This window comes from Adelges cooleyi, unplaced genomic scaffold (assembly GCF_023614345.1).
Source record: "Adelges cooleyi isolate 19-005CV unplaced genomic scaffold, UGA_ACOO_1.1 ACOO_flye_CR_arks_rails_tigmint_CR_PRNA_446, whole genome shotgun sequence".
Classification (NCBI taxonomy): Eukaryota; Metazoa; Arthropoda; class Insecta; order Hemiptera; family Adelgidae; genus Adelges; species Adelges cooleyi.
This window is the reverse complement of record NW_026096129.1, coordinates 747,350-774,088: the sequence shown is the minus strand read 5'-3', so window position 1 is coordinate 774,088 and position 26,739 is coordinate 747,350. Positions and strand designations below refer to the sequence as shown.

Below are 26,739 nucleotides of genomic sequence, written 5' to 3'. Positions count from 1 at the left end.
CGGTGCGTTTATCTAATGCAATAATTATTGTTAACGTCGGATACACAAAATTATAGTATTACTGTTGGTTTTTAAATTTTTAAAACATTTTTATTTAAATCCATTCGACGCGGTTCGATCAAGAGACAGAGTGACAGAGTATAGGATTAACCGGATCAGATTACAGTGACCTGAGGATAGCTGCTACACCGCAAACGAACCGCCGGTGATGGTCGCCGACTGAATCCAAGGAGCTCATACGACGAATGGACCGAGGTAAGATTCATTTTTGTACATATACACTAAAATAAAAATAGTCGTAAAGTCTCTCGGGGGTGGTTAAGCCCGTGTGGGGGAAACTCCCTATTTTCCTCCTTCACCCTTTTTTTAAAAAAAAGTATACAAGTTAACTGTTACTCTTTTGGTAGCACATATTAGCTGCCATTGTCATGCGAAAAATGATTGACATTACATTTAAGGAGTACCTTGATACAGTTACTAGGCTCGGATGAAATATAATTAGTAAGGCAGCTAATAAATAATAATATTGATGCGAAGCGATCGAATGTTTTGTTTTTTTCCCCCCGTTTTGGTTGCCCTTTTTTTTAAATATTCCTTTGTAACCAAAAAACACTACCTACCTATCTGTCATTGCACTTTCAAAATGGTTACAAAGTCAACAATTCCAATAAATAACGAGTAAATGGTTAAGAGTGAGATATTTTGATAGGTTAAATTAAGTTTGAACTTGCAAGAAGAGTACAAGTTTTAAAAAAAAGTCATGAAAAGATCTTGCGTTTTGAAAAGATATAAACATTTAGTTCCATGGACAATATATTTTAATACCGTGTTCCAAAAGGTATATGACATAATATAGTACCATTATATTCCTGTTTTACTTGCTTATTGCTAGTAATTAACACCAAATAGTACAGTAATGTCGTTTTTAGACTTCTGTGGGAGGTAACGAGGTTTTGAGGGGTCTGCAATTCCCAAAGTAGATCCCAACAACAAGTTATTTAGTTCACACAAAATACACTAAGTATACTCAAAAACAATAATGATGATTGTAAAAAAATGAATAATAGTTGTATTAAAATAGTTTTCAATAATATAACAATATATTATTATAAGCAGCTTGTTTCTAAATATATGGGAAAAATTCGACTTATATTAGACGGTGCTTGTAATCATACTATAACATATTATTTATAAATTATTTGTTTTTTTTTTTATTTAATATTTTTGTAAATCATCATTAATGATCACATTACAATATGAGTAGTTATACTTTTGATAATTTTCGAGTTGTATAACAGGTTATCTCTTATCGGACACAGTTCACGAATCGTACACCGCAGTCAAACGTTAATTATTATTACCTGTTTTTTTTTTATAACATAAGACAATTTATAATAAATTACCACGTCTGTTCTGTTTAATCGCTATAACTTATTTAGGTACTTATACCCAAAATTCAATGGAAATATTTAAATTTATAATAATGTCGCCTAAACGGTCCGGTTAGGAACAATAATAAAGTAATACATTTTTGATTGCCTGAAATTAAATTATTTTAAATCTAATTCGCATTGGAATCCAATAAAAATCGCGATTGACTTAATAAAATTGTATTTTAAAACAAAACATGGTTATCTATTTGGAAATAAAATATTGTTAAATTAAACGATGGTTTAATAAAACCGTTTATATACATAAGTTCAGAACCAATGAGAAGGAACTGTTGGTCACAAGGCTTCCCTAAAAAATACCTTAGTCGATTGCACTTGAAAATTGATTTTTGTCAAAACTATAATATTATAAAAATGAACAATGCTCATTTTTTTTTTTAATTTTAACATTTAAGTAGTTCATTTATCTAAATTTAATTGGGCATAGTCTATTAATTTATAGGTAATTTAGACCATAATTCAACAATACTTTTGTTAAATTAAAAAAAAACATTTTCAGCTAGAATATTATCTATTTGGATTGCTTGAATTTATTATGATATTTTTTTAAAACCGATGAAAATATAATAGGCTATTGTGAAACCATGCTTTATAAACCTTTTTATGTTAAGCAATAATATAAAATATACGGTTTTGAATAATTTTAAATTAAATATATCTTAGCATGAAAAATATGTATACATATATTGTAAATAACAAATCCATGATAATAGATAAAATATATTATTATTACCTACTATTTTTCTTCTAAAAAAATTGCTATTACATAAATTTACAATAACTCCGCCTGTTCCTTTTTCAAAGGTCAAGTAATTTCTAGTATGTTATAAAAAAAATCATGTTTTTTTTTTGTGTATAAAACTAGCTGCTCGCTCTGCAAGGTCCGTTGGCACAAAAACCTTCTTTGGAACAACACAAATATTTACTGAAAATTTAAGCTTGATCTGTTGAAGGGTAGACTTATGTACTAACAGTCGTTTACGTTTATATGTATAGATATATTTTACTAAAATGTTTATAATGAACAAAAAAATATCTCTTTGATAGGATTTTTGGAATACAGTCTTATTACAGCTTTGCTGTTTGAAATATAATGCATGATTGACTTTTTAACATTATGTTACTGAACAAAAATGATGTTCAAACATTCAGAGTTGAATGTTTTTGAGTTTTGATTAGATATAAAATGTATCGTTACAGAATGTTGTAAAAGTTCAACTAGCTATACTTTTAAATTCATAATAAAATATTTGGACTATTTTTATTTATTCACTATGGTAACATTCGTGGTGCTTTGTTAAAACCTTTTGGATGTTTAGTGAACAAAATGTAAGATTGGTCTATTTGGACCCAACTAGTTACATAATATGTTATGCGACTAACATATAAGATAAGCTGCATCTAGCAGCCAAAACGCGATCAAATTTATAGATTTTTCAAGTAGTTTATTTTTCGGATAATTTAACTAATTTTTATACATACACAATATAAGTTTGAATGCGTTTTTCGTTCAGTATCGCCTATTGCTGCGCTACAATATATTGCTTCACTGATATATTATTATAATAATGATACAATAATATGTGTGTTACATGTATATAATAATAATAATAATAATATTAATTATAATAATGTAGGTTAATTAGCAGCTGCACAATGTATCAATTAACGTCGTTTAGTGTACAGACATAATAGCGGCGGTGTTGTTGCCGGCGATAAACTTGTATTATTATTATTTTCTACAAAAAATATCCTTTATATATATTATATACATATATGCAAGTCGATAAGAACCACACCGGGAGCAAACAGTATATGCGGTAAAACGTCTGTAAAAAACGAGTCGAAAAGGTAAAAGGTGTGTATAATAATAATTAAAAAAACACATTGATAGGTATGTGGTTTTGAACCTGCTAGCGCGAACAAATTGTTAGTCTAACGCGATACGATATTATATTAATTCTATACAGAAAAAAATGACGTTTGTAGTTTTATCAACGTATTGTAAAAAAATATGTATTGCACAGGAATTATTATACAAAATAATTATGTTGTAATCTAATGATTTGAAATTTAGGTCACTAGTCTGTATAATTGAGAGCATACAGTATGATATTATTACACTATATCCCATAATATTATAGCACACACAATGTCAGTCAGTGATAACAACAATATTATATACCTATTATAACATGAAGCAACCCAAAAGTAATTTGAATATTTCACAAAAAAAAAAAAAAAAATGTACCATTACAACTGTTTTAAGCAATTTTTCGTATAAACAGTATAAATAAACCTCTGCAAACGTTTTTTTGGCAATAACATGTATTTTTTTTGGTGATTAGTAAGCGCAGAGTTTTCATAGATTCGTTTAGTATACAAAAGTTATCATAGTGACCAGCTTTGTTTAAATTAAAATTCTTTACAAAGAATAGATATTATATTATTGGTCAAGTCATCAACTCGTTCACAGTTGAGTCAATTATATTTAACTGTTATTTCAATTATTAATGTTCCAGTTTTTTTTTCTTTTTTTTTATTGAACTGTTTAACATCTGTCCGGCACAAAATGTACTTACTACACTGGCAGACACTGCGGTATGAGTTTAGCTACTCCAGTGCTGTTATTATCTTTAGTTTATATATTTTGTTATTGTACATAGTTGCGCCGGAAGTCACTTGGTTTTTACAGCATGTAACATAGTGTCTATGCAACGCAATAGATATTATAATATACTCAACCTATCCTACCGCCCCTTCGTGTGTGGCCTTGTAAAAAAATATGTACCTACCTACGAGTATAGGGGGTGAAAGTTTCAAAATATCTATATTTTCCGAGTAAGATACTCATACAGATGGATCACTCTGTATACAGTATACCACACGACATACACAAATGGAAGCGATTACTATCAGTTGTTGTTTGTATCTGTACCCGTCCACAGGCTATTAATAGAAACAAAATATATTACTTAAGTATATATGAATAAAAGATGGAATATGCAAAACCAACCTAACCTAACATTGCCTAGATCTTAAATCACCATCAACATAACCTTACCTCCAGAGTTGTGCGTTATTCGAATACGACGTTATCTAAAAAATCATCTAGATAATATATTATTTGAGTGAAAGTTATTCGAATAATAATTAAAAAAATAATTATTCGAATGAAAGATTATTCAAATAATTTTAAATTAAATTATTCGAATGAAAGATTATTCAAATAATTTTAAATTAATTATTCGAATGAAAGATTATTCAAATAATTTTAGAATAAATTGAGAAAAACATATTCAACAATTTTTTATTCGAATAAGTTTGTACTCGAATAATTATTCGACTATGAATTTGCACAACTCTGTTTGCCTCAACTAACTTAACTTGGGCATCTCGTAAAGCCTTTTTGGTTTCATAACCTAACCGAACACATTAAGTATTGGTTTTTGATAAGAAAAAGAATACTGGAAGGTTAAGTACAAACAAATGCGCAGCACGAAGAGCACAAGAGTGAAAATTGTGCTTAATTATTAATTTTTTTTTTTTTTGAATACTCAAAACAAATATAGGAAGTTTTATAAAGCAGTTACCGACGATGTTTTTGTACTAGGATTTGGTGTGTTAAATATTGCGACAAAAGTGACGAAAGGGTCGACAAATTAAACGACTGACACGGCTAAACGCACTGTATAGAAGCGAATAATTTAATAGGCGTATCCAATAGAGCGATAACACGGTCGAGTAGCCATATTTCATTACATTATTAAGTTAAGTGAATAACGCCCTTTTTAATCAAACCACTCTCACGACACGATTAATTACAGGTAAAACACGGGTGGTGTAGAATTTGTATATTATATTATAGAATCATTTCAAGCGAAACGTTTGCGTTTGTACGTAAAATTATTATACAATACAATTGGATTGGACCAATGATTGAACCCGTGGCACGTACGCGACGTTTTGCTATACTTAAAGATATTAAACTAAGATATAGGTAGGTACAACGATAACAATGATATTATTGTCGAACACTTGTGTGTGTGTAAATTAAGTGCATTTTATTTCGTGCGAAAGACCTCGCAGAGTCGTTCTGAACGTTGGAACATCGATTATTTAAAACTTTTTAAATGTATGTTTGTTGAGTAAAAAGAGTCCTCGCGGGTTGATTTGTTGATTGATTAGTTTAAAAAAATTAAAATTAAATTTACCTGAAATTTCATTTTTTGTGTACATAAAACATTTTGTTTGTGTCTTCTGCGGAAAACTTATCCTTTCACATTTGTGCTCTTTCTCGCTATAAGACACTAGACATTCAAAGACCGTATGAAAACAGTGTTTGTGTTTCTTAATCCGGGATTAAGGGGATTGCATGCGGTCTGTGCATAGACCAGACAACATTTCGGCTACTTAGGGTGGTCCCATTTCAATTCCATAAAGATACGCTGTAAAGTTCTTTGAAAACTTTACTGGGTTATGTAGGAAACAGATTATTGATTTTTTGGTTTTTTTTGTTATAAAAAAATAATTGGGTTTTAATATTTAAAATTTGCAAATTTAATTTATTCAATTACGAGAAACTGAAATTTTTGAATGAAAATCAACTTTCTAAATAACACAGTAAAGTAGCCAAGGAGCTCCAATCTTTTTACAGAATTAAAATGGGACCATCCTGTGAAGTAGACATTTTGTCTGGCTTTTTGTTCTAAAATTAACCAAAATGGCTTTTAGTCATAGAAAAAAATATTAAAATTTAATAGAATACCTCGAACCGTACACGAATTAACCGGTAAATTAATTGGCATGGTCGAAATTTATCTAAATCTCTTTTTTTTTAAAAATATTTTAAATTAAATTATTTTTTTTAAAAAACTTCTTAAAAACAGACCGCATGCAATCTTATGAATAAAAAATTTGGATTACATGTATCTATTATTTCAGTAATCCTGAGTTTTCCGATTACGGATTACAAGTAATCCAGTGGTATTCCAACATTATGGATAACGGATTTGTTTTTTTATTCCAGAAATCCAACATTACGGATTATAGATAATTTTTTTTATTCCAATAAACCAAAATTGTGGATTACGGATAATTGTTTTTCACAGAAATGTAATAGTTCATTTGTGATATAAATAGAATACACAGCTTCTATACATTTGATCAATTGCATATTGAACACTAACGTAGTATACATCTGCCCTGACTCCTACATTATTGTGTATTAGTTATGGTTTTCTTTTCTCTAATATTTTGATTATCCGTTGCTGTTGCGGTCATGCGTTTATACTGTAATAAATCACACCGTACGGCTCTATCGTGGTGAAATGCACGAGCATATATTATAATGTACATATTATAAATAAATACATACGGTTTTCAATAAAAAAAAAAAAAACAAATATATACATATATTACATTAAAGACCTTATGAAAACAGTGTTTGTGTTTCATAATGGCCAGTGGGCGTACAGGAAATAATAATAATAATTATAGGCTGACAGATTTGCTGGCTCCGTGCCGCAGCGCTTTTGGCTGCCGCCGTGGCTATTATGATATATGAAAATCACCACACGGACCGACCGAAAAGCGGTAAAAGCATAATATTTTATATTGTTGTTTTTATTATTATATATATATACACATAGGTATATCAAACAACTTATCGTACACACGGTCGAGAGTTGGGTTCTTTGATTTAACGTTACGTGCGTATCGCGGAAACCCTTTGAACGGCCGCTAATTTCTAAAAAACACACACACACAGACACACATTAAACAGACGACACCAGCTATACCTACTGTATTATTATAATGTATATTGTATTATATCTGGTCCAACCGGAAAAATACATAGGTTAGAGACACACGGCAGCCGTTTTGTTTGCACACAAATCCGCACCGGTCCTTTATTTTCGCTCTAATGTGGGATTATCGGCATTGTCGCATTGCCAACGTTAAATATACTTACTTAGGACAATACTAGTAGTTGTTTTCCCAACGGCAAAACGGTGGCTTGGTCAAACAAACAAAATGGAAACAAATTCGATCGACTGGCGACACCGACAACACCGGCAACAGGCGCGACCAAAGGGCAAACATGGCCGGGCGCCTCCTCACATAAGTATTACATAGCATAGAGTACATAAGTATTATATTATTAAGTATCCGTCCTCGAACCGACCGAACCTACCGCACAATGTGTGTGTGTGTGTGTCGCATATTGTAAGTATAATAATAATAATATAATGCAATCGGTACTGTTATGTACAAAAGACAATGTGCTATGGCGCGCAGGAAATCGACAGTATTTTTCATTGAAGATATTTGCAAACGCGCGCAAAAAATCAAAGGGACATAATAATAATTATTATTGTTGTAATTACTTTGTCGCGCGAGAGCACTTAAAAAAGAAGCGCAGAGACAAAAAAATGTCATTTGTAAACCCAAGATGCCGGCTCCGGTGCCGTATAATGGTTATAATTAAAAAGATAATAATATTGTATACGCTGTGCTCCCTTCGAACGACACAAAAACACGTGTAAAACAAAACGTAATGTACTACCGAGAACGAGCTAATAGACTGAGACTGAGAGAGAGAGAGAGAGACGACCTAATTATAATAAATGTAAAAATGAAAGACTGCGCGCGTTTGTCGCGAAGGGACCGCATAAACATATATATATATATATATATATATATATATATATTATTCTAGACCTTGTATATTGTATTATAATATAGTCCCTGTACTCCAGAGTAGTTGTCTCTTCTTCCTTTTGGCGTATACAGGAAAAAAAAAAATATTATAATATACGACCGGGGGCGTGTGTGCGTTATCTTTGTGGTGCCGCCGCCGCCGCCGCCTCCGCTCTGGAGGTTGTCGTCAAATTAGTCTGACATTACCACAAAAAAAAAAAAAAAGAAAGACACATACACATACACACACACACACACACATACAACAGTGAAATTTATATGTGTAAATTATTATACTTACATGTGTGAGTTTGTCGTTTGTCGTCTTGTGCCGACGACGACGGCGGCGGCGGATTTTTAAAAGAGATAATTATAATTAATTGGCTGAGGCGGCTAAGAACGACGACGACCAAGACGTTTATTTTTATTTACCGGCCCATTTCCTTGTGTAAACCCCAAAAATATCGAAGAAAATCGTTCCGGGGCGATAATGTTTAATAATTATTCTTTTTCACGTTCAATCGCACGAGGTTGTGTATTGAGTTTTGCACAGTTTCCACGCCTTTATGTTGGCGATAATAATTTGCACAGAAATGGGCAAAACGGATTACATAATCCGTAAAATATCGATTACAAGTATTCCGGTAATCGAACATTAAAGATTACGGATTTTTTTTTATTCCAGAAATTATAGATCGTTGATTTTTTAATTTTAATCCCAACAATACAAAATTGTGGATTACCGGTTATTTTTTTGGGGGGTTTTCGCCCAAATAGAATACAGGGCGTTTGACATATCGTGAACCACTCAATATCTTACTTGGTTTAATAGGAAATTTTATTTTTTTCTTTACATAGTGTTTTTATGAAATGTGACCTCAATATTTTTCACAATTATTTTTCTGTGTTTTTGCCCTCCTCCCAACTCAGCGTTTTTGATAGCAACTTTTGAAACTCAAACGTTGCCGCATACATATTTTCATCGACTTTTTAAATTTAGAATAATGTACTAACTATTTTTTACTGGTCGATAACCGGTTTTGGACAACTATTTTTAAAGTTATAATGGTTTAAAAGTTAGGACGGGAGGGGAAGTGCGTGCAGATAAAAATAATACTACACTCCACCTTTCCTCTTGCCCTAAACTTCAAAAACTTCAAAATTGGTTATCCAAAACTGATTGTCGACCAGTCAAAATGTTAAGTACATTATTCTCAATTTAAAAAGTTAATATATGTAATTAATGTATGTGTTCCCATTTAAGTTTCAAAAGTTGCTATAAAAAATACTAAGTTGGGAGGGGATAAAACGAGAAAAAAATTGCGAGAAATTGAGATCACGTTGTTTTAAAAACATTATCAAAAAAAAATTCAATTATTAATTAAACCCAGTAAGATATCGAGTGGTTCACAATAAGTTGATCCCCCTGTAGTTCAAAAAATATCAAAGAGAATATTATTATAGAAATATTCAACATGTTTTAGTAGGCACCGAGGATCATGTTAAAAGTAACTGTTGATAAGAATGTTGGTTATTGTGTTTTAATAGGAAAAGATGAAAACTGATTCGTTCATTTCAGATTGGCGAAACTGTCAAAAAAATGTCAATTTCATGAAATGGAAATTACACACAATATTTGCCCAGTTCATGAGCTGTTTAGACAATGTCATTTTTATAGGCACGTGTCAACATTGATGTGTGTGGTTAAAGGTTATACTATATTATAGTCAAGTAACGAGTTGCTTAAGTAAGTGATTCGACTGTTTTGGAAAAAGTTATGCTTTCCGCAATTTTACTTTGAAAAATAATACACAGGTTGTACGTTTTTTGGGTGGTATTTTCGATTTTAAAGAAAGTGAAAGGGGTAAACTTTTTTTCCATTCGTCTGTCTTTCCTAATTATTTATGAATTGCCTTTATTACCAATCCGCGAATCGATATTTTTGGTATACCGGTTGACTGTTGATTAATGCATACAACCGGGAAATGTCATTCGGTCAAAGTGTGGAGTTTCCTTTTTCGAGGGTTTTCTTAATAAAACCAAAGGTTTGACTGCAGAAAATTGTTAATGTTACAGTCGTACTTTAGATCTTTCTGAATCTAATTTTCAGACCTTAAGTATTAGAACTGTACGGATAAAATATAAAGAAAAAGTTGCTGAAATTTCAGGCCCAGACAAGTTAATTTTTTTTTGTCTATCCATTTAATTTAGAGGATTGCATGAGATCTGTTTTTAATTTTGGTAATTTTTTTTATGAGTAAAAACCATTTTGGTTTATTCATGACCATAAAACCAGACTACACAGAATGGTCCAATTAAAATTCTGTAAAGAGACTCGAGTTCTTTGGCTACTTTACTGTGTTATGTAAGAAGTCGATTTCCATTTAAGTATTTCAGTTTCTTTTAATTAAATATTTATTTATTTATTCATATAAATTATAAATTAATCGTTTAAATCGAAAATTGTTCAAAACTGAAATGTGGTTAGTTTTAATTGAAGTTAATTCTATAAAAATAATACAGTACTTTAAGAATTAAGTATTCTATTAATTCTTCTGATATTTCAATACAACTGTGCCTGCAAATTGAATGACCAACTTGGACTAATTTTAGATAGGTAAATTAAGTTACTTAAATGTTTAATTAGACTAAATAAATTTAAATGGAGTTTTTCAAATTCATTAAAATATAGTTTAATTATCAATTAAATCAACGATGGCATTATATAAGATAAAATATGAATAATGCCGGCTTGGGAAAGTAAAACAAACACCGTTAGGTTAGCCTAGGTTAAGGATACACCTAATTAAAATAATTGCCAATGGAAACACATGTTTTATATGCTGTTATTATGTGGATACACGTTACACTGTCTGTTTGACTACTACGGTTAGAGCCTCTAGTGTAATTTACAGTGTAAACATCGGCTGTTTTAACGTTTTACCGATTACTGAAATTAATTAACTCGATCCAACAACGGTAATGCTAAAGGGTACAAAATGTAGTAAACGAGTTGAATAGATCAACTAGCCGCACTGGCTCTGTGTCTTACAAGTTACACGTTATTTATATTATTTGATATACGCTTCGAGTGCACGTATTTTGTGTATATTTTATGTTCGTCAAGTCAACTGCACACATTGTACAATTTCTCGCAACACAATAATTAGTGTCCTTACTGCACCTTAAAATAAAGCCCGACCCGTGTATTGTGCAGCACATGTACACGTGTAAATATATACTTAAGCAACCCGGACGGTGTGTGACAACCTAACCGAAAATATTGGACATAATTGGCACGTACCAATGTCGCCGACGAGGGGATGGTTGACGGCAAAAGGGTATGTTTTGTAAGATGTATGTTTATATGTATACGTACACATACAAGTACGACCCCTAGATCCCTCGGACGCGTCCGTCAATCTCTCAAAGTGTCTCTGTTCTGCGGCTTGGCTAATTGCAAGACCCCGAGATCGAAATATGTGTAGTGTGTTGTTGTCTAAAATTGTCTGCGCGCTGCCAAACACGTGTCTGCAGTCTATTGTGCATAGGTCATAATATTATACAGGACTTGGGTTACCATCTAAACCTATAACCTAACCACACGACAGCCTACCGAGGTGTTTAGCGCGCCGAGATCGTTTCATCGTTGTCAGTATCAATGTAATGTGACTTTCTCGAGTCGTACACACAGCTAATACAACTAAACACAATAAAACTGTAATATACATCTCGACTATGACTGTCGCAGTAAAACAAATAAACCGTTTGAATTACGAGCCACCTCGGCGTCTCAAACTAAATTTAACCATGGGTCAACCTTCTTAAAACGTGCATGTGTATGCATATGGGGTCGTTATACGTGGTGTAAGTATAGCGCGCGGAGACCGGCGAATAATTGCAAAATATACATTACAATATATTGTTATTACTTTGACTACAAACTGCGTTAGCAGTTTCGAAAATAGACAACAACAACGATTGTACATTGCTGGTGCACAGCTCTAGTATAATACTTTAACAGAGACTCATAATGGCCCTGCAACTGTAACAGCAGCTAACCCTTGAATGTTTTTTCACGTTGTACATACAAGTTCAAAAATTGAGATCACATTGATTAAAAACTTTATGAAAAAAAAAAATTGTATTTCTTATCTTAAACCCTTTGAAATATTGGGTGGTAGTTCGGTAAAATGATCATTCTGTATTTAATATTTTATATGCAGGGTGATCGACTTAAAGTGTTTCATTAAATTTCATTTGAAACAATATTGATATTATTTTCGAAAACAATTATTATGTTTGTTAAACAATATAATGTTTATTTACAATACTATCAATTTTCGTCAAGTATGTACCCTTACCATGTTACTCGCTGGTCTTCGGCGAATAAAATATTAACGATCTTAAATAAAAAATCATATTTACTGCACCGTTGCTGTAGGACGCGTATTACATTGTCTTCAAACTACATTAATTACTAGTATTAATTTTCTTTTTTTTTTTGAAATTCCTAGTACCAATAGTTTTATCAATAAAAAAAAAAATGATGGCAAACCTCTCCGCGGTCAACGTGGCAACGGAGACGTGCAACAACAATAATAATCATTTTGTTTGACGATTGTCAAGGATGTTGCTGTGGCAGCATGTCGTGCAGAAAGTACATCGACGGGGCAACTAAATGGACGTTGACCGGCATCGCACTGCTGCACGTCGCGCAGTACATAGTGGTGCCGCGGCTGGCCGTGGACACCGATTGCGCGTTACACAGACGAAACCACGGCCTGGAAGATGTAGTTTTACTCGAACCCGTCAACGACTTTTCAGAGCCAAGCAAAGTGCCGAAAAAGTGCAGTAACGTCATGCACTGCTCCGGCGTGTTGATGCGGGCTGATTTGGTTCTGACGGCGGCTACGTGTACCGGCCTGACGGAAGTCATAAACGAAACCATGGCGCCCATATTCCCGATAAAGGTATAGTAACCCGGCTCGAGTGTTAAAGCACTCCAGACATTTTGTCCCTAATCGGCCTGTTTTTTTTTTAACATTCCCTTGTTGCCCGAATGAGCTATCTGTTTCGTCATATCCCCGGGTCCGTGGTAAAACGCAGTATCGACAGCCAGTATACACGGTGATCAGCTTAACGTTAATATCATAACACACACATACACTCGTAGTGCATACAGAGTGGATTCATTGAGTATGAGACACTCAATTTTTTTAGAAAATAATTGCAATTTTTAACTTTATGAAACCAATTTTGTTCATGCTATTTTATAATATCACACAGATCTACTGAAGTGAATTTATCTTCGTTACTACTTTCCAGGGCTTTATCAACTGTTGATGGTTAAATTCTCAGTTAAAATATATTATTGGACTCTCTCTAGTTGTATGTCACAGAGTTAAACATTTACCTTTGACTCAAAATGGCAGTTCGAGTTTCGAGTAACTTCTGGTACTCTTCCATTGACAACTTAAACAGTTTTTGACTTAATAACCGATCAGCCCTTCTCGGCCGCTTCATTTTAAACACTGTAAACCAGTAATAAATAATTTGACAACGTTAAAATAATCTAAATTTATTGCCGAACCTTTGAGGAACAAGAAATGCCACCAAGGAGAAAGACATGATAAAAATCATAGGAAGGGTGTTGACTGCGTATGAGAAAACTCCTTTTATACCCATACCATTCATTGAAATGGGTCAAGTTGTAGATAAGTTTAAATATTCACAAGAGCACGAAGATATCGACGATTCGCCTCTAGAATCCAGAAGAGAAATAAAACACGAATGGTATAGCTCCAGTGCGTTATTTAGACCGATAAGACCGGACCAGATTTTAACGAGAAATTATCATGTCCCCATCAAAATTGCTCGACACCCTGAAATATGTCCATTGACGTAAGTATTAAAATATATTTTCCGTCGTCCTGTTATACAAAAGCAACTGTGTGTGTGTGTCGTGGAGAAACGCTCATTTGTAAATACAGAACCATAATTTAAAACTTTCTAACTTTGCTAGTTTATACTGTGCTTGGTTTGGACTGTACTGGCTTGAAAATACTAACTACCGATTTGCATCAAAGCGTTTTTTCGAAAGTGATTTTATCACTTTCAGATTTAAAAATTCCTGTAAAACTGTGACCTCCCCGTCCCCACTATACCCCAACCCAACTATCCTCCGTCCCCACTATGCCCCGACCCCACTGTACTGGTTTTTTTTGTTAATACTAAAATGTACAATAGGTAAACATAGTGCCCAAATTCATGAAGTGTTTGGGAATTTAAAAATGCCACTCGTCAAAAAACGTTGACTGATTGTTATAATGACCGGAGGTGGATCAGCCGATAGGGTTCAGTGGAGCTAAAGGGATTTGCTATTCTTTTGTCTCTTTTTCCCATCTAGCCTATTCCTACCTTCCTTCTTGTCTTCCCTTTCGTTTAGATAGATATCGTTCAATCTCTCATTTTGCATCTCTAAACTATCAACACATATTCACATATACCGTGACGTGACTCCAATTTTGGAACGACCCTCGGCAGTAGATACATTCATGTCAATTAGACCAGATTGGACAACTCATTAAATTGTAATACTAATATTTAATTACTTTTAATATGATTGGGTGGTTTTTGAATGGTTTTATTACACACCAGTATACTTGTGTAACGATCGTACATTATATTTGTTAAAATGTGTATAAATTTTCCTCTGGGCTTGTGTCCACGTGTGAACTTATCAATAAAATAAGAAAAAACGGTATCAATAACGCAAATCAACGTCTTAAAAAGTCGCCAATATTTTTTGACGTTTTTTTTTTTTTTTTATTCTAAATATATTTACAAATTATAAATAATGAGTAAATTTGTTGAACATTTTACAGTGGCAAGACGACGTGAGAGAAGTTTATTTTGACATTTGATCAATTTATGTTTGTTAAGTAACAGGTTTACTTACAAAATGTTAACAGGATTGAGCAATATTTTTATAACAAGTCATTATTTGATATGGTGACGATCGGTAAAAAGAATCCGAATTATTTTCAATACTTTTGTACGGATGACTCTAATTCATATCCATATTGGAATTGTGAAGGTGACATTGGCGGCCCATTGTGGCGAAGTAAGTTTATTTCATAAACCATTATTGTCAATAACAATTATTAATTAATTTTTTTATTGATTATACAATAATACTAAAACCCGAGCATATATTTTATCTTTATATTTTTTGTATATGGAACACGAAATGAGAATGTCAAGATGGATGTATAGACATACGATGTCTCTACATATGAGATGGATGTGTACAACAAAAGCGGATACCTGTCCTCTTGCATTTTTATTATTAATAATTTTTTTTTTGTTTACATATCTGAACTTTTTTAAGTCACTGTACACTACAATGCCACAAACTATTTAGATACACTTTTTGTAAGATTAACTTATGAGGATAGTCAGTTTTGGCGTATAAGCATAATAGTTTATGATGTGTTGGTAAAAGCAAAATTAGTTTGCACGACACGATGATTTCGATAAAAAATTGTTAAAACCAATAACGAATGTTCGGTTTTTTTTTTTTTTTTTTTGTAGTTGGTAGAATACCTTATCGAGATGGCAAAGCGGGATGGTTCAAGTTGACGCCGAGTGGTTGGTGCGACCACAACCATCAGCTTGCCGGTATCTTAACGTACATATACAGTCCTCATTTTCCGTTCTGCACTATTGATTGTCAAAAAGCAATAAGATTCGACATCCCCGCGAGAACGCACGAATTGCGTCACCGATGTCTGGAAAGTTACATGAACCGCCTTCAGTTCACCGCTATGAACATGTACGTCAGAAACTGGATAGAGGGTGTGATGACGAAGACCGTGAAAATGACCGGCGCTCCGCCTTCGTCGCCGTGCCCCACTACCAAGACCACGAGGGTGACTCGTAACATAACCTCGAACAGGACTCGCCGGACCACCGTGTACGACGCGGACTTGTACAGCACAGAAAAAAACTTTATGTTGCCAAACAAAAACGTGTGCCCGTCTGCGGGTACACCGGCCGTGGTAATGCCGCCACTCGTTTCTGAGCTTCCGTCGACCAAGTCGTTGCTGCTGCTGCTGCTGCTGCTGCTGATTGTCTTGTGTTCCCGGTCTCTGACCAAACTCTGACAACCAAAAACATCACCGACGGCGCGTTGTTAGGGCACAAAATATCGGTTTTTAGAATTATTATTAAATGATCCGCCACATAAGTATATAATATTAACTATAACGTTAGAATATTTAAATTAACAGTTAACAGATATTTGTAAAACATTTTATTTGAGTGGTTGATGGCGGTATAGCAGTGTATCTGCCTAAATTATATTTTTAAGAAATAATGTGTTTAAAAATATTTTATTAAGGTTTTTTTTTTACAATATTTTGAATTTCTCAATGGGATGGTCGAAAACATGCTTAGTGAGTTCACTCACAAAAAACATGTACCCCGGTACGGGAATGAGGTCGTTTTCCAACATCAGAGTGATGACGATTAATTATCAAAACTCTGTCCGTCAACAGACGGTGTTGTGTCGGTACACCGCGGTGAGAAAAAACTTTATTATTTTTTTACTTTTTAATATATTATGTGTAGTGAAATAATTGTAATAGGGCGACTGTCTATTACACGTATACATACGTTGTTTGAATATATACATTTATACATGTATATTATTGCCAGAGGCCGTCCGCCGTGTAATGGATTCTTAAATGATGCGTACCGCCCCTTGGCTAACGGTCCTGGTACAATTCGACTTGTGTGTGTAAGATTATAATTATTTATTTTCTTGGCTCGGTGCTGCTGGCCTGTACGGCGTGCCGGCTTTTTGATGGAGTATTAAAGCACAATAATAATAATAATAACGGTACGATCAAATGGAACGCACTCGATTGTGCGCACGCTTAACGTGTATTTAGAAAAAAAAAAAAAAAAATTCAAACGACCGAGTCGAGTTGAGTTGACTTGGTAAGATGCTATTCACCACTAAACCATGATGTGTTTGTAAGGAACTCAGCATCTACCTACATATTAATTTAAAACATTCGAGCAAATGCTTCATAGCCAACCCGTGGATACTGGACACCCCCCACTTTGGTTAGGTGTTTCTAAAGCGTTATTGTGCTGCTGGTCCGGGTTTGGACTATTCCGTATTGACTAGAACCAGAAAGTTATGCCGCTAAAATGGCTGCCAACTGTCGGGCGAGCATTCAATGTTAACAGACGATAAAAATATACATGTAATAATAACTATTAAAACCGATAAACCAAATATTTTGTGACCAAACAACGCGTCGTCGTCGGTGATGTTTTTGGTTGTCAGAGTTTGGTCAGAGACCGGGAACTCAAGACAATCAGCAGCAGCAGCAGCAGCAACGACTTGGTCGACGGAAGCCCAGAAACGAGTGGCGGCATTACCGCGGCCGGTGTACCCGCAGACGGGCACACGTTTTTGTTTGGCAACATGAAGTCTTTTTCTGTGCGGTACAAGTCCGCGTCGTAGTACGCGTCGTACACGGTGGTCCGGCGAGTCCTGTTCGAGGTTATGTTACGAGTCACCCTCGTGGTCTTGGTAGTGGGGCACGGCGACGAAGGCGGAGCGCCGGTCATTTTCACGGTCTTGGTCATCACACCCTCTATCCAGTTTCTGACGTACATGTTCATAGCGGTGAACTGAAGGCGGTTCATGTAACTTTCCAGACATCGGTGACGCAATTCGTGCGTTCTCGCGGGGATGTCGAATCTTATTGCTTTTTGACAATCAATAGTGCAGAACGGAAAATGAGGACTGTATATGTACGTTAAGATACCGGCAAGCTGATGATTGTGGTCGCACCAACCACTCGGCGTCAACTTGAACCATCCCGCTTTGCCGTCTCGATAAGGTATTCTACCAACTACAAAAAAAAAAAAAAAACCGAACATTCGTTATTGGTTTTAACAGTTTTATTTCGTAATCATCGTGTCGTGCGAACTAATTTTGCTTTTACCAACACATCGTAAACTATTATGCTTAGACGCCAAAACTGACTATCCTCATAAATTAATCTTACGAAAATTGTAACTAAATAGTTTGTGGCATTGTAGCGTGCAGTGACTTAAAAACGTTCAGATATGTAAACAAAAAAAAAAATAATAATAATAAAAATGCAAGGGGACAGGTATCCGCTCTGTGTTATACACATCCATCTCATATGTAGAGACATCGTACATCCATCTCGACATTCTCATTTCGTGTTCCATATACAAAAAATATAAAGATAAAATATATGCTCGGGTTTTAGTATTATTGTATAATCAATAAAAAAATTAATTGATAGTTGTTATTGACAATAATGGATTATGAAATAAACTTACTTCGCCACAATGGGCCGCCAATGTCACCTTCACAATTCCAATATGGATATGAATTAGAGTCATCCGTACAAAAGTATTGAAAATAATTCGGATTCTTTTTACCGATCGTCACCATATCAAATAATGACTTGTTATAAAAATATTGCTCAATCCTGTAAACATTTTGTAAGTAAACCTGTTACTTAACAAACATAAATTGATCAAATGTCAAAATAAACTTCTCTCACGTCGTCCTGCCACTGTAAAATGTTCAACAAATTTACTCATTATTTATAATTTGTAAATATATTTAGAATAAAAAAAAAAAAAAACGTCAAAAATTATTGGCGACTTTTTAAGACGTTGATTTGCGTTATTGATACCGTTTTTTCTTATTTTATTGATAAATTCACACGTGGACACAAGCCCAGAGGAAAACTTATACACATTTTAACAAATATAATGTTTGATCGTTACACAAGTATACTGGGTATGTAATAAAAACATTCAAAAACCACCCAATCATATTAAAAGTAAGTAAATATTAGTATTACAATTTAATGAGTTGTCCAATCTTGTCTAATTGACATGAATGTATCTACTGCCGAGGGTCGTTCCAAAATTGGAGTCACGTCACGGTATATGTGAATATGTGTTGATAGTTTAGAGATGCAAGATGAGAGATTGAACGATATCCATCTAATCGAAAAGGAAGATTTTGTTGTATCTAAGGTGGCTAGTAAATATATATCAAGTTTCTGGCTAATATTTTAGTGTTGTCATAGCTGACCTAAAACAATTTATAGAGAATTTGGCACCTTAATTTATTGAATTTATTATTCATTTCTATTGTTGGAATACAACATGTATGTCCCACCCCCATTCCCATTCCCAATCCCAACCCCAACTTCATCATCTCTAATCTCCTATCTCTTATCCCCTATCACATAAATGTAACATCAAAATCACGTTAGTGTGTCATAGTAATTGCACGTTGAAAATGATAATATACTGATGCCTATATATGTAAGATATACATGAAAGTTATACCTACATAGTTATACATGAAATATTTTAGATTTCAAACACTAGGCAGGTGTTATAGCGTTTCTCCACGACACACACACACAGTTGCTTTTGTATAACAGGACGACGGAAAATATATTTTAATACTTACGTCAATGGACATATTTCTGGGTGTCGAGCAATTTTGATGGGGACATGGTAATTTCTCGTTAAAATCTGGTTCGGTCTTATCGGTCTAAATAACGCACTGGTGCTATACCATTCGTGTTTTATTTCTCTTCTGGATTCTAGAGGCGAATCGTCGATTTGTTCGTGCTCTGGTGAATGTTTAAACTTATCTACAACTTGACCCATTTCAATGAATGGAATGGGTATAAAAGGAGTTTTCTCATACGCAGTAAACACGCTCTCCAACAATAAAAGCGCCAAATTGGCGTGGCGCATAGACATGTTGAAGTCCGGATGAGTATACTGTTCCACTACTAATCTAGTGTCGATGACGCTGACTTTATCGTCCAATTGGCTCGCCTATAGATTAAACAAGTGGTACAAAGTTGTAAGCGTGTTGACCCTTCCTATGATTTTTATCATGTCTTTCTCCTTGGTGGCATTTCTTGTTCCCCAAAGGTTCGGCAATAATTTTAGATTATTTTAACGTTGTCAAATTATTTATCACTGGTTTACAGTGTTTAAAATGAAGCGGCCGAGAAGGGCTGATCGGTTATTAAGTCAAAAACTATTAAAGTTGTCAATGGAAGAGTACCAGAAGTTACTCGAAACTCGAACTGCCATTTTAGTCAAATGTAATAGTTTTAACTCTGTGACATACAACTAGAAAGAGTCCAATAATATATTTTAACTGAGAATTTAACCATCAACAGTTGATAAAGCCCTGGGAAGTTGTAACGAAGGTAAATTCACTTCAGTAGATCTGTGATATTATAAAATAGCATGAACAAAATTGGTTTCATAAAGTTAAAAATTGCAATTATTTTCTAAAAAAAATTGAGTGTTTCATACTCAATGAATCCACTCTGTACGCACTACGAGCGTATGTGTGTGTTATGATATTAACGTTAAGCTGATCACCGTGTATACTGGCTGTCGATACTGCGTTTTACCACGGACCCGGGGATATGACGAAACAGACAGCTCACTCGGGCAATAAGGGAATGTTAAAAAAAAAAAAGGCCGATTAGGGACAAAATGTCTGGAGTGCTTTAACACTCGAGCCGGGTTACGATACCTTTATCGGGAATATGGGCGCCATGGTTTCGTTTATGACTTCCGTCAGGCCGGTACACGTAGCCGCCGTCAGAACCAAATCAGCCCGCATCAACACGCCGGAGCAGTGCATGACGTTACTGCACTTTTTCGGCACTTTGCTTGGCTCTGACAAGTCGTTGACGGGTTCGAGTAAAACTACATCTTCCAGGCCGTGGTTTCGTCTGTGTAACGCGCAATCGGTGTCCACGGCCAGCCGCGGCACCACTATGTACTGCGCGACGTGCAGCAGTGCGATGCCGGTCAACGTCCATTTAGTTGCCCCGTCGATGTACTTTCTGCACGACATGCTGCTACACCAACACCCTTGACAATCGTCAAACAAAATGATTATTATTGTTGTTGCACGTCTCCGTTGCCACGGTGACCGCGGAGAGGTTTGCCATCATTTTTTTTTTTTTATTGATAAAACTATTGGTACTCGGAATTTCAAAAAAACGATAATTTAATTACTAATAATATAATATAGTGTTTGAAAAGAACAAGACGTGTTAAATGCGCGTCCTACAGCAACGGTGCAGTAGAATATAATTTTCTACTTATGATTGATAATTTTTTTATTCGCTGAAGACCAGCGAATAATTATTGGACTTTTAAGTTTGCCACCAGGCGACCTTGTCGAATTTTCAAAATTTCGTCAGGCAGCGCTGAACAATTTTGAACATTTTCAGTTCAAGGCCCGAGAAGTTATGGGCTTTTTTTGTTTTGTAAAATGCCAAACTTTGAAGTTACTTATACATAAAAAAAAAAATTGTTTTGAAACTTTGCCCTTGACACACATCAGATGATTTGGCATGGAATGATCCTTATATTATTTTTTTCCCCGTGTATACAATAGTCAATATATACTAGTATAAAAAAAAATACACAGTTTTTAGTGTCATTGCCATACTGTCACATTCTAATATCTATACTATACTATTTGAGTAATAAACTCTTGGTCGCCCGTGGGGAACATTAAACACAGTGTACCTACGCAAAACCAGCAAACGAAAAAGAGTCATTCAATTCTGAATGAATTTTGCTATCTTTAACCTGACATACAGGTGTTCTAAATACGATCAGTGTTTGAATTGTGCAATGTACAAAATACAAAAACTATTTGAAAGTACAAAAAATGTCAAGCCAAGTTTATGATGTGTGCAGTACACTGCGTTTGTGTAGTATGCAGAGTGTATTTTTTTTTTTTTGTTTGTTTGATATTATTATTATTTTATTGGTTGCGTCTGTGTGATTTTTTTACTCCCCCCCCTCCCAACAAAGAAAACTAAGCCAAAAAAAAACGCACACCAAATAATATAATATGTGTAACCCGAGTAACAACACAATATACATATTATTATATTCTCCTGTTAGGTCCTTAGCCGTCCTTTGCCGGTCGTGCGAAATTTTTTCCCTCCGGTAAAAAACAAATAATAATAATAATATTTTCGACCGACCTCGATTGTATGTGTGTAAATTTTTTTTTATATTACTTACAACGTTTGCACCACAAATCGACTTGTTCCATTCCACAGCATAAATAATAACATTCAATTTAGGTACACTATACAATGTACACTATTAGGTACGACCACCTCATCCGTAGTCTAAACAACTGCGATGCAATGCACACAACATCTAAATAACAATAATAATAATTTAAGATTTTCTTGATGAAATTGCATTATATACCATCTAAGTAGTAGCAGTAGCAGCTGTCTAAGTACCCACTTCGGCTGCCCTAGGCATGGTCCATATAGGTACAATGTGACCGGTCTGAAAAAAAATAAATATATTATGGCCAGCTACCGTGTCTGTATTTAAAATATTGATCAAGTTATAATAATATCATATTACTTTTAGTTAAATGTGGGCAGTCCTCGCAGTCTTATGATATTATAATATATAATATATGTATATATATATACCTAATACCGTGTGTTAATACAATATTACACGGTCGCGTTTGGCAAACTCTACGACTGTATAATAATAATAATAATAATAAAAAATCTACACATATTAATATTATACACACATAAGTATGTAATGACTTAATAACAAAAAAACGCGCGTACAATCTATAAAACAAATACAGGTTATATATACATACTTACACGTTCCCTATATAACGCGGTAAGAAACTATTAAACGATAAAAAAATAAATAAAATAAAAATATACCAATACAAATGCGATAAATACCTACCTACCTACCTATATATATATATATATATATATATATATAATGGCGACACATAAACGCGATTATTTTATTGTTGTATTATTATTATATATGCACACATACCATTAAATTTGTATTTACAATTTTTTTAATATAGGTTTTTTTTAAGAAGCCAAATAAGGCACAAAAGAGAGATGGAAAAAATATTCAATGTTCTTTCGAAAATATGTTTAAACGTACTTTTTACAAACCATAATAATATGAACCGGTAAAATATTAATATATTTAAAGGCAATCGACTTTATTATTATTATATTTTTTTTATACTTTAGCGGTTAAGTAAATTCGAATTTGATACAACTATCGATCCGTACTATAATGTTTGAGCTCATTGCAAATTGTTTAAACTCGAATAATTATACATAACACAAAAGAAGCATATAAATAATAACAGGGAAATAACTTGAATTTTACATTATATTCTATCATCATTATAAAAGTGTGTACTTTACAGCTTTGTACAACTTTCAATTATTGATTAAACTTATTTTCGTATAACGTTTGAAGAAATAACAAAATTCCTTATTGATTTATTCCTTCTTCGCCCCCTCCAAATTAATCATTTAAGACAATAAGTCTTTAAAAGTTTGTTTAACAAAACAAATTCACACGCCGGTAAGGCGACCAACTGATTTCTAATAAATATTAATTGTTATTATTATTATTATGATTGTAATGAACCAACTTAGTTATAGTAGCTGTTATCGGCGGTCCACTACAACAAAACCGTGTTTTTACTACTTAGATGCGATTCACAACAAAAAAATCTCAGACTAGTTTAAAAAATTATCATATAAAATCGAAGTCTTGTGATTCTTGTTCAATCAAACTAATTCTTGTTCTTTGTGTATATATGGGTGGGCCGTGGGCGCTGTGTTTGAATTTATCCCTGCGTAGTTCCATATTAGTAAAAATATATATATATATAATATATAGGTATATATTTTTTAAATTCCATTTGTACTATGATACTATGCTGTTGCTGTTACAACAACTACTTTGAGATCAAAAACTATTATTTTAATGGTTTTTTTTTTTACTCATTAATTGGGACCGCTTGTTAGGGCTCCCAATGTACATGTTATCCGTTTAAGGACTGTCCCAGCAATATCTGTATATTTTTTTGTATACTTAAATTTACGATTTGTCAGAGTTAAGCTTCCTGTCAAACTTAAACCTCGCTCCCCCCCCCCCCCAATTTGACCCCTTAGCACCCTTGAATTTGTTTCATTGATTTGGCTATTAACAGTGTGTCACTCAATGTTTGATTGCAGGCTCAGAAATGCTACTAGAACAACAGCACCATCAACAACACCAAGAACACCTGAACGGCCACCACGACGACCACGCCGGCCATCACCAACATCACCATCATCACCACCACAGCCAGCAGCAGTACGGCGAAGTCAACCAGCTGGGCGGCGTGTTCGTCAACGGCCGTCCGCTGCCCAACGCCGTCCGCGTCCGCATAGTGGAACTGGCCCGGGTGGGCATCAGGCCGTGCGACATCAGCCGGCAGCTCCGCGTGTCCCACGGTTGCGTGTCCAAGATACTGGCCAGGTACCACGAAACGGGTTCGGTGTTGCCGGGCGCCATTGGCGGCAGCAAGCCCCGGGTGACCACGCCCCGGGTCGTGGCCTACATCAGGCAGCTGAAGCGCAAGGATCCGGGCGTGTTCGCCTGGGAGATCCGCGACCGGCTTTTGGCCGACGGCGTGTGCGACAAGTTCAACGTGCCGTCCGTGTCGTCCATCAGCCGCATCTTGCGCAACAAGATAGGCTCTTCGCCGGCCGGCAGCACGGGCGTGCCCGCCAACTCTGCGTCCCCCTTGTCGTCGCTCTTGTCCCACCAACAGTCGCCGTACGGCGGACACCAGACGGTGGCCGCACATCACGCGTACGGATCGCCGTCGGCGGCGGCTGCTGCTGCCGCGGCGGCCGCCGCGTACCACACGTACCACGGCGGCCAGCAGCAGACACCGCAACTGTCGCCCACCGTGCCGGGCGTCACCACGCTGTTGCCCGCCTCGTGCTGTTCGTCGACAACGCCGCCGCCGCCGTCCCACCCGGTGGCGTCACTGTCGCCCGCCTCGTCCAGGTCGCAACAACAACAACAACAACAGCCGTACGGCCACCATCACCATCAACAGCACTGCTGGCCCAGTCCGCACACCGTGTCCGACATACTGGCCGCCCAGCAACACCACCACCACTACGGGGATGCGGCCACCGCCGCCGCGGCCGCAGCAGCCGCAGCCGCGGCGGCGGCCAACTACAGCACGTACAACACGTACTGCAGCAGCTACTACCACATGTACATCGGCGCGGCCGCCGCGGCGGGACACCATCATTTGAACTCGCCGGCCAGTCCGTCGTCGCCGCCGCCGTCCAACTGCCATCAAAATATGGTGGCCGGATCGTGGCCACCGCCGCCGCCTCCTACGGCCCAATAACAGTTGTACCAGCATCATATTATTATAATTCCCTGTACAAGTTACAGTGTGACCACATTAAATACAAATAAATAGGTTTTTTAAAAGTTAAGTACAATCCTTATCAACTATATAGATCAATAGTTAAATTCGAATTTTATTTGATAATGTAATAACATTCTAACTGATAAGCAATAAGTTTTTTATCGCCTATTTCATATAATATTTTACTCATTGTGGCCTAATTATATATATATATATTTTTTTTTTTTGTGTAAATAATTATCATTGTAGCCAATATTAAATATGTATAGTAATATAAGTCGTATAGATTATTGATTTATTTGTGTGTGTGTTTTTAGTTTGTAAGTCGCCAGAGAGAATAAAGTATTGAATTTTTACACGTACCGGCAGCTAGTCTTCGTTTATTTTTATTTTCATTTTTTTACCGCAACGATTTATGGCCACTGTATTATGCGACCAAAAAAAACCAAAATATACACTTACACACACAAAAAAAAAACCACCGTCTTGGCACATAATATATTATATTTCGCGTACTCCACATACCTTACACGCAAAAATCATAATAATAATAATAATAATACCTAACATAATCTATTAGGGTTGTGTGCGGTGTTGACCTTTTTTCTTATGTTTTTTTTTTCTCCGGCCTTGTATACATGCAGACCCGACGGTCGGTGTTGGATTTCACACGAAACGAGCCGCCGGCCCAGACCTAATTATGTGTGTTGATTTTTTTGCACGACCCTTTCGAAAACACCAGCCCCCCTCACCTCCCCTGACCCACCGTTTATGGCCTTATTTAAAAAAATTAAAACAAAAAATGTTTTGGTCGGCTGTTGTTGTCTCCCCGGGACACAAACAATTAATATAATTTTATTATTATATAATATTATATTATATTATGTACGCAGAGCCTTGCACAGCCGCTTGACATTTTTCTTATTATTATTATTTTTTCTTGGTATGCTGGCAAACATAAATGTATTTCGTGTAATTAAAAATATAACAACATGAAAATGTTAGGGACAAAATATGAAATTTGAAGGTTGCGCCTAGCGCAATTCCGATAGGCAACACAACTGACAGCCAAGAACATTAACGGTGGCGCTTGCGCCCTTTTCTATTTTTTTAATATATTATGACAAAAAAACAACGATAATAATTATAATTTTCTAATGACAGTGTACGATTAAAGTTGACTTTTTTCATAAAAAAAAA

General features: G+C 35.2%; 1 protein-coding gene across 1 annotated transcript; it reads left to right on the top strand.

The window, feature by feature from the left end:
* LOC126842126 (paired box protein Pax-9-like) lies at window positions 1-25,515 on the top strand. The gene is made up of 2 exons (XM_050579018.1): window positions 1-255; window positions 24,338-25,515. Exons 1-2 carry the CDS (start codon window positions 246-248, stop codon window positions 25,513-25,515), a joined length of 1,188 nt encoding a protein of 395 aa, XP_050434975.1. The 5' UTR covers window positions 1-245.
* The last annotated feature ends 1,224 nt before the right edge of the window (window positions 25,516-26,739 follow it).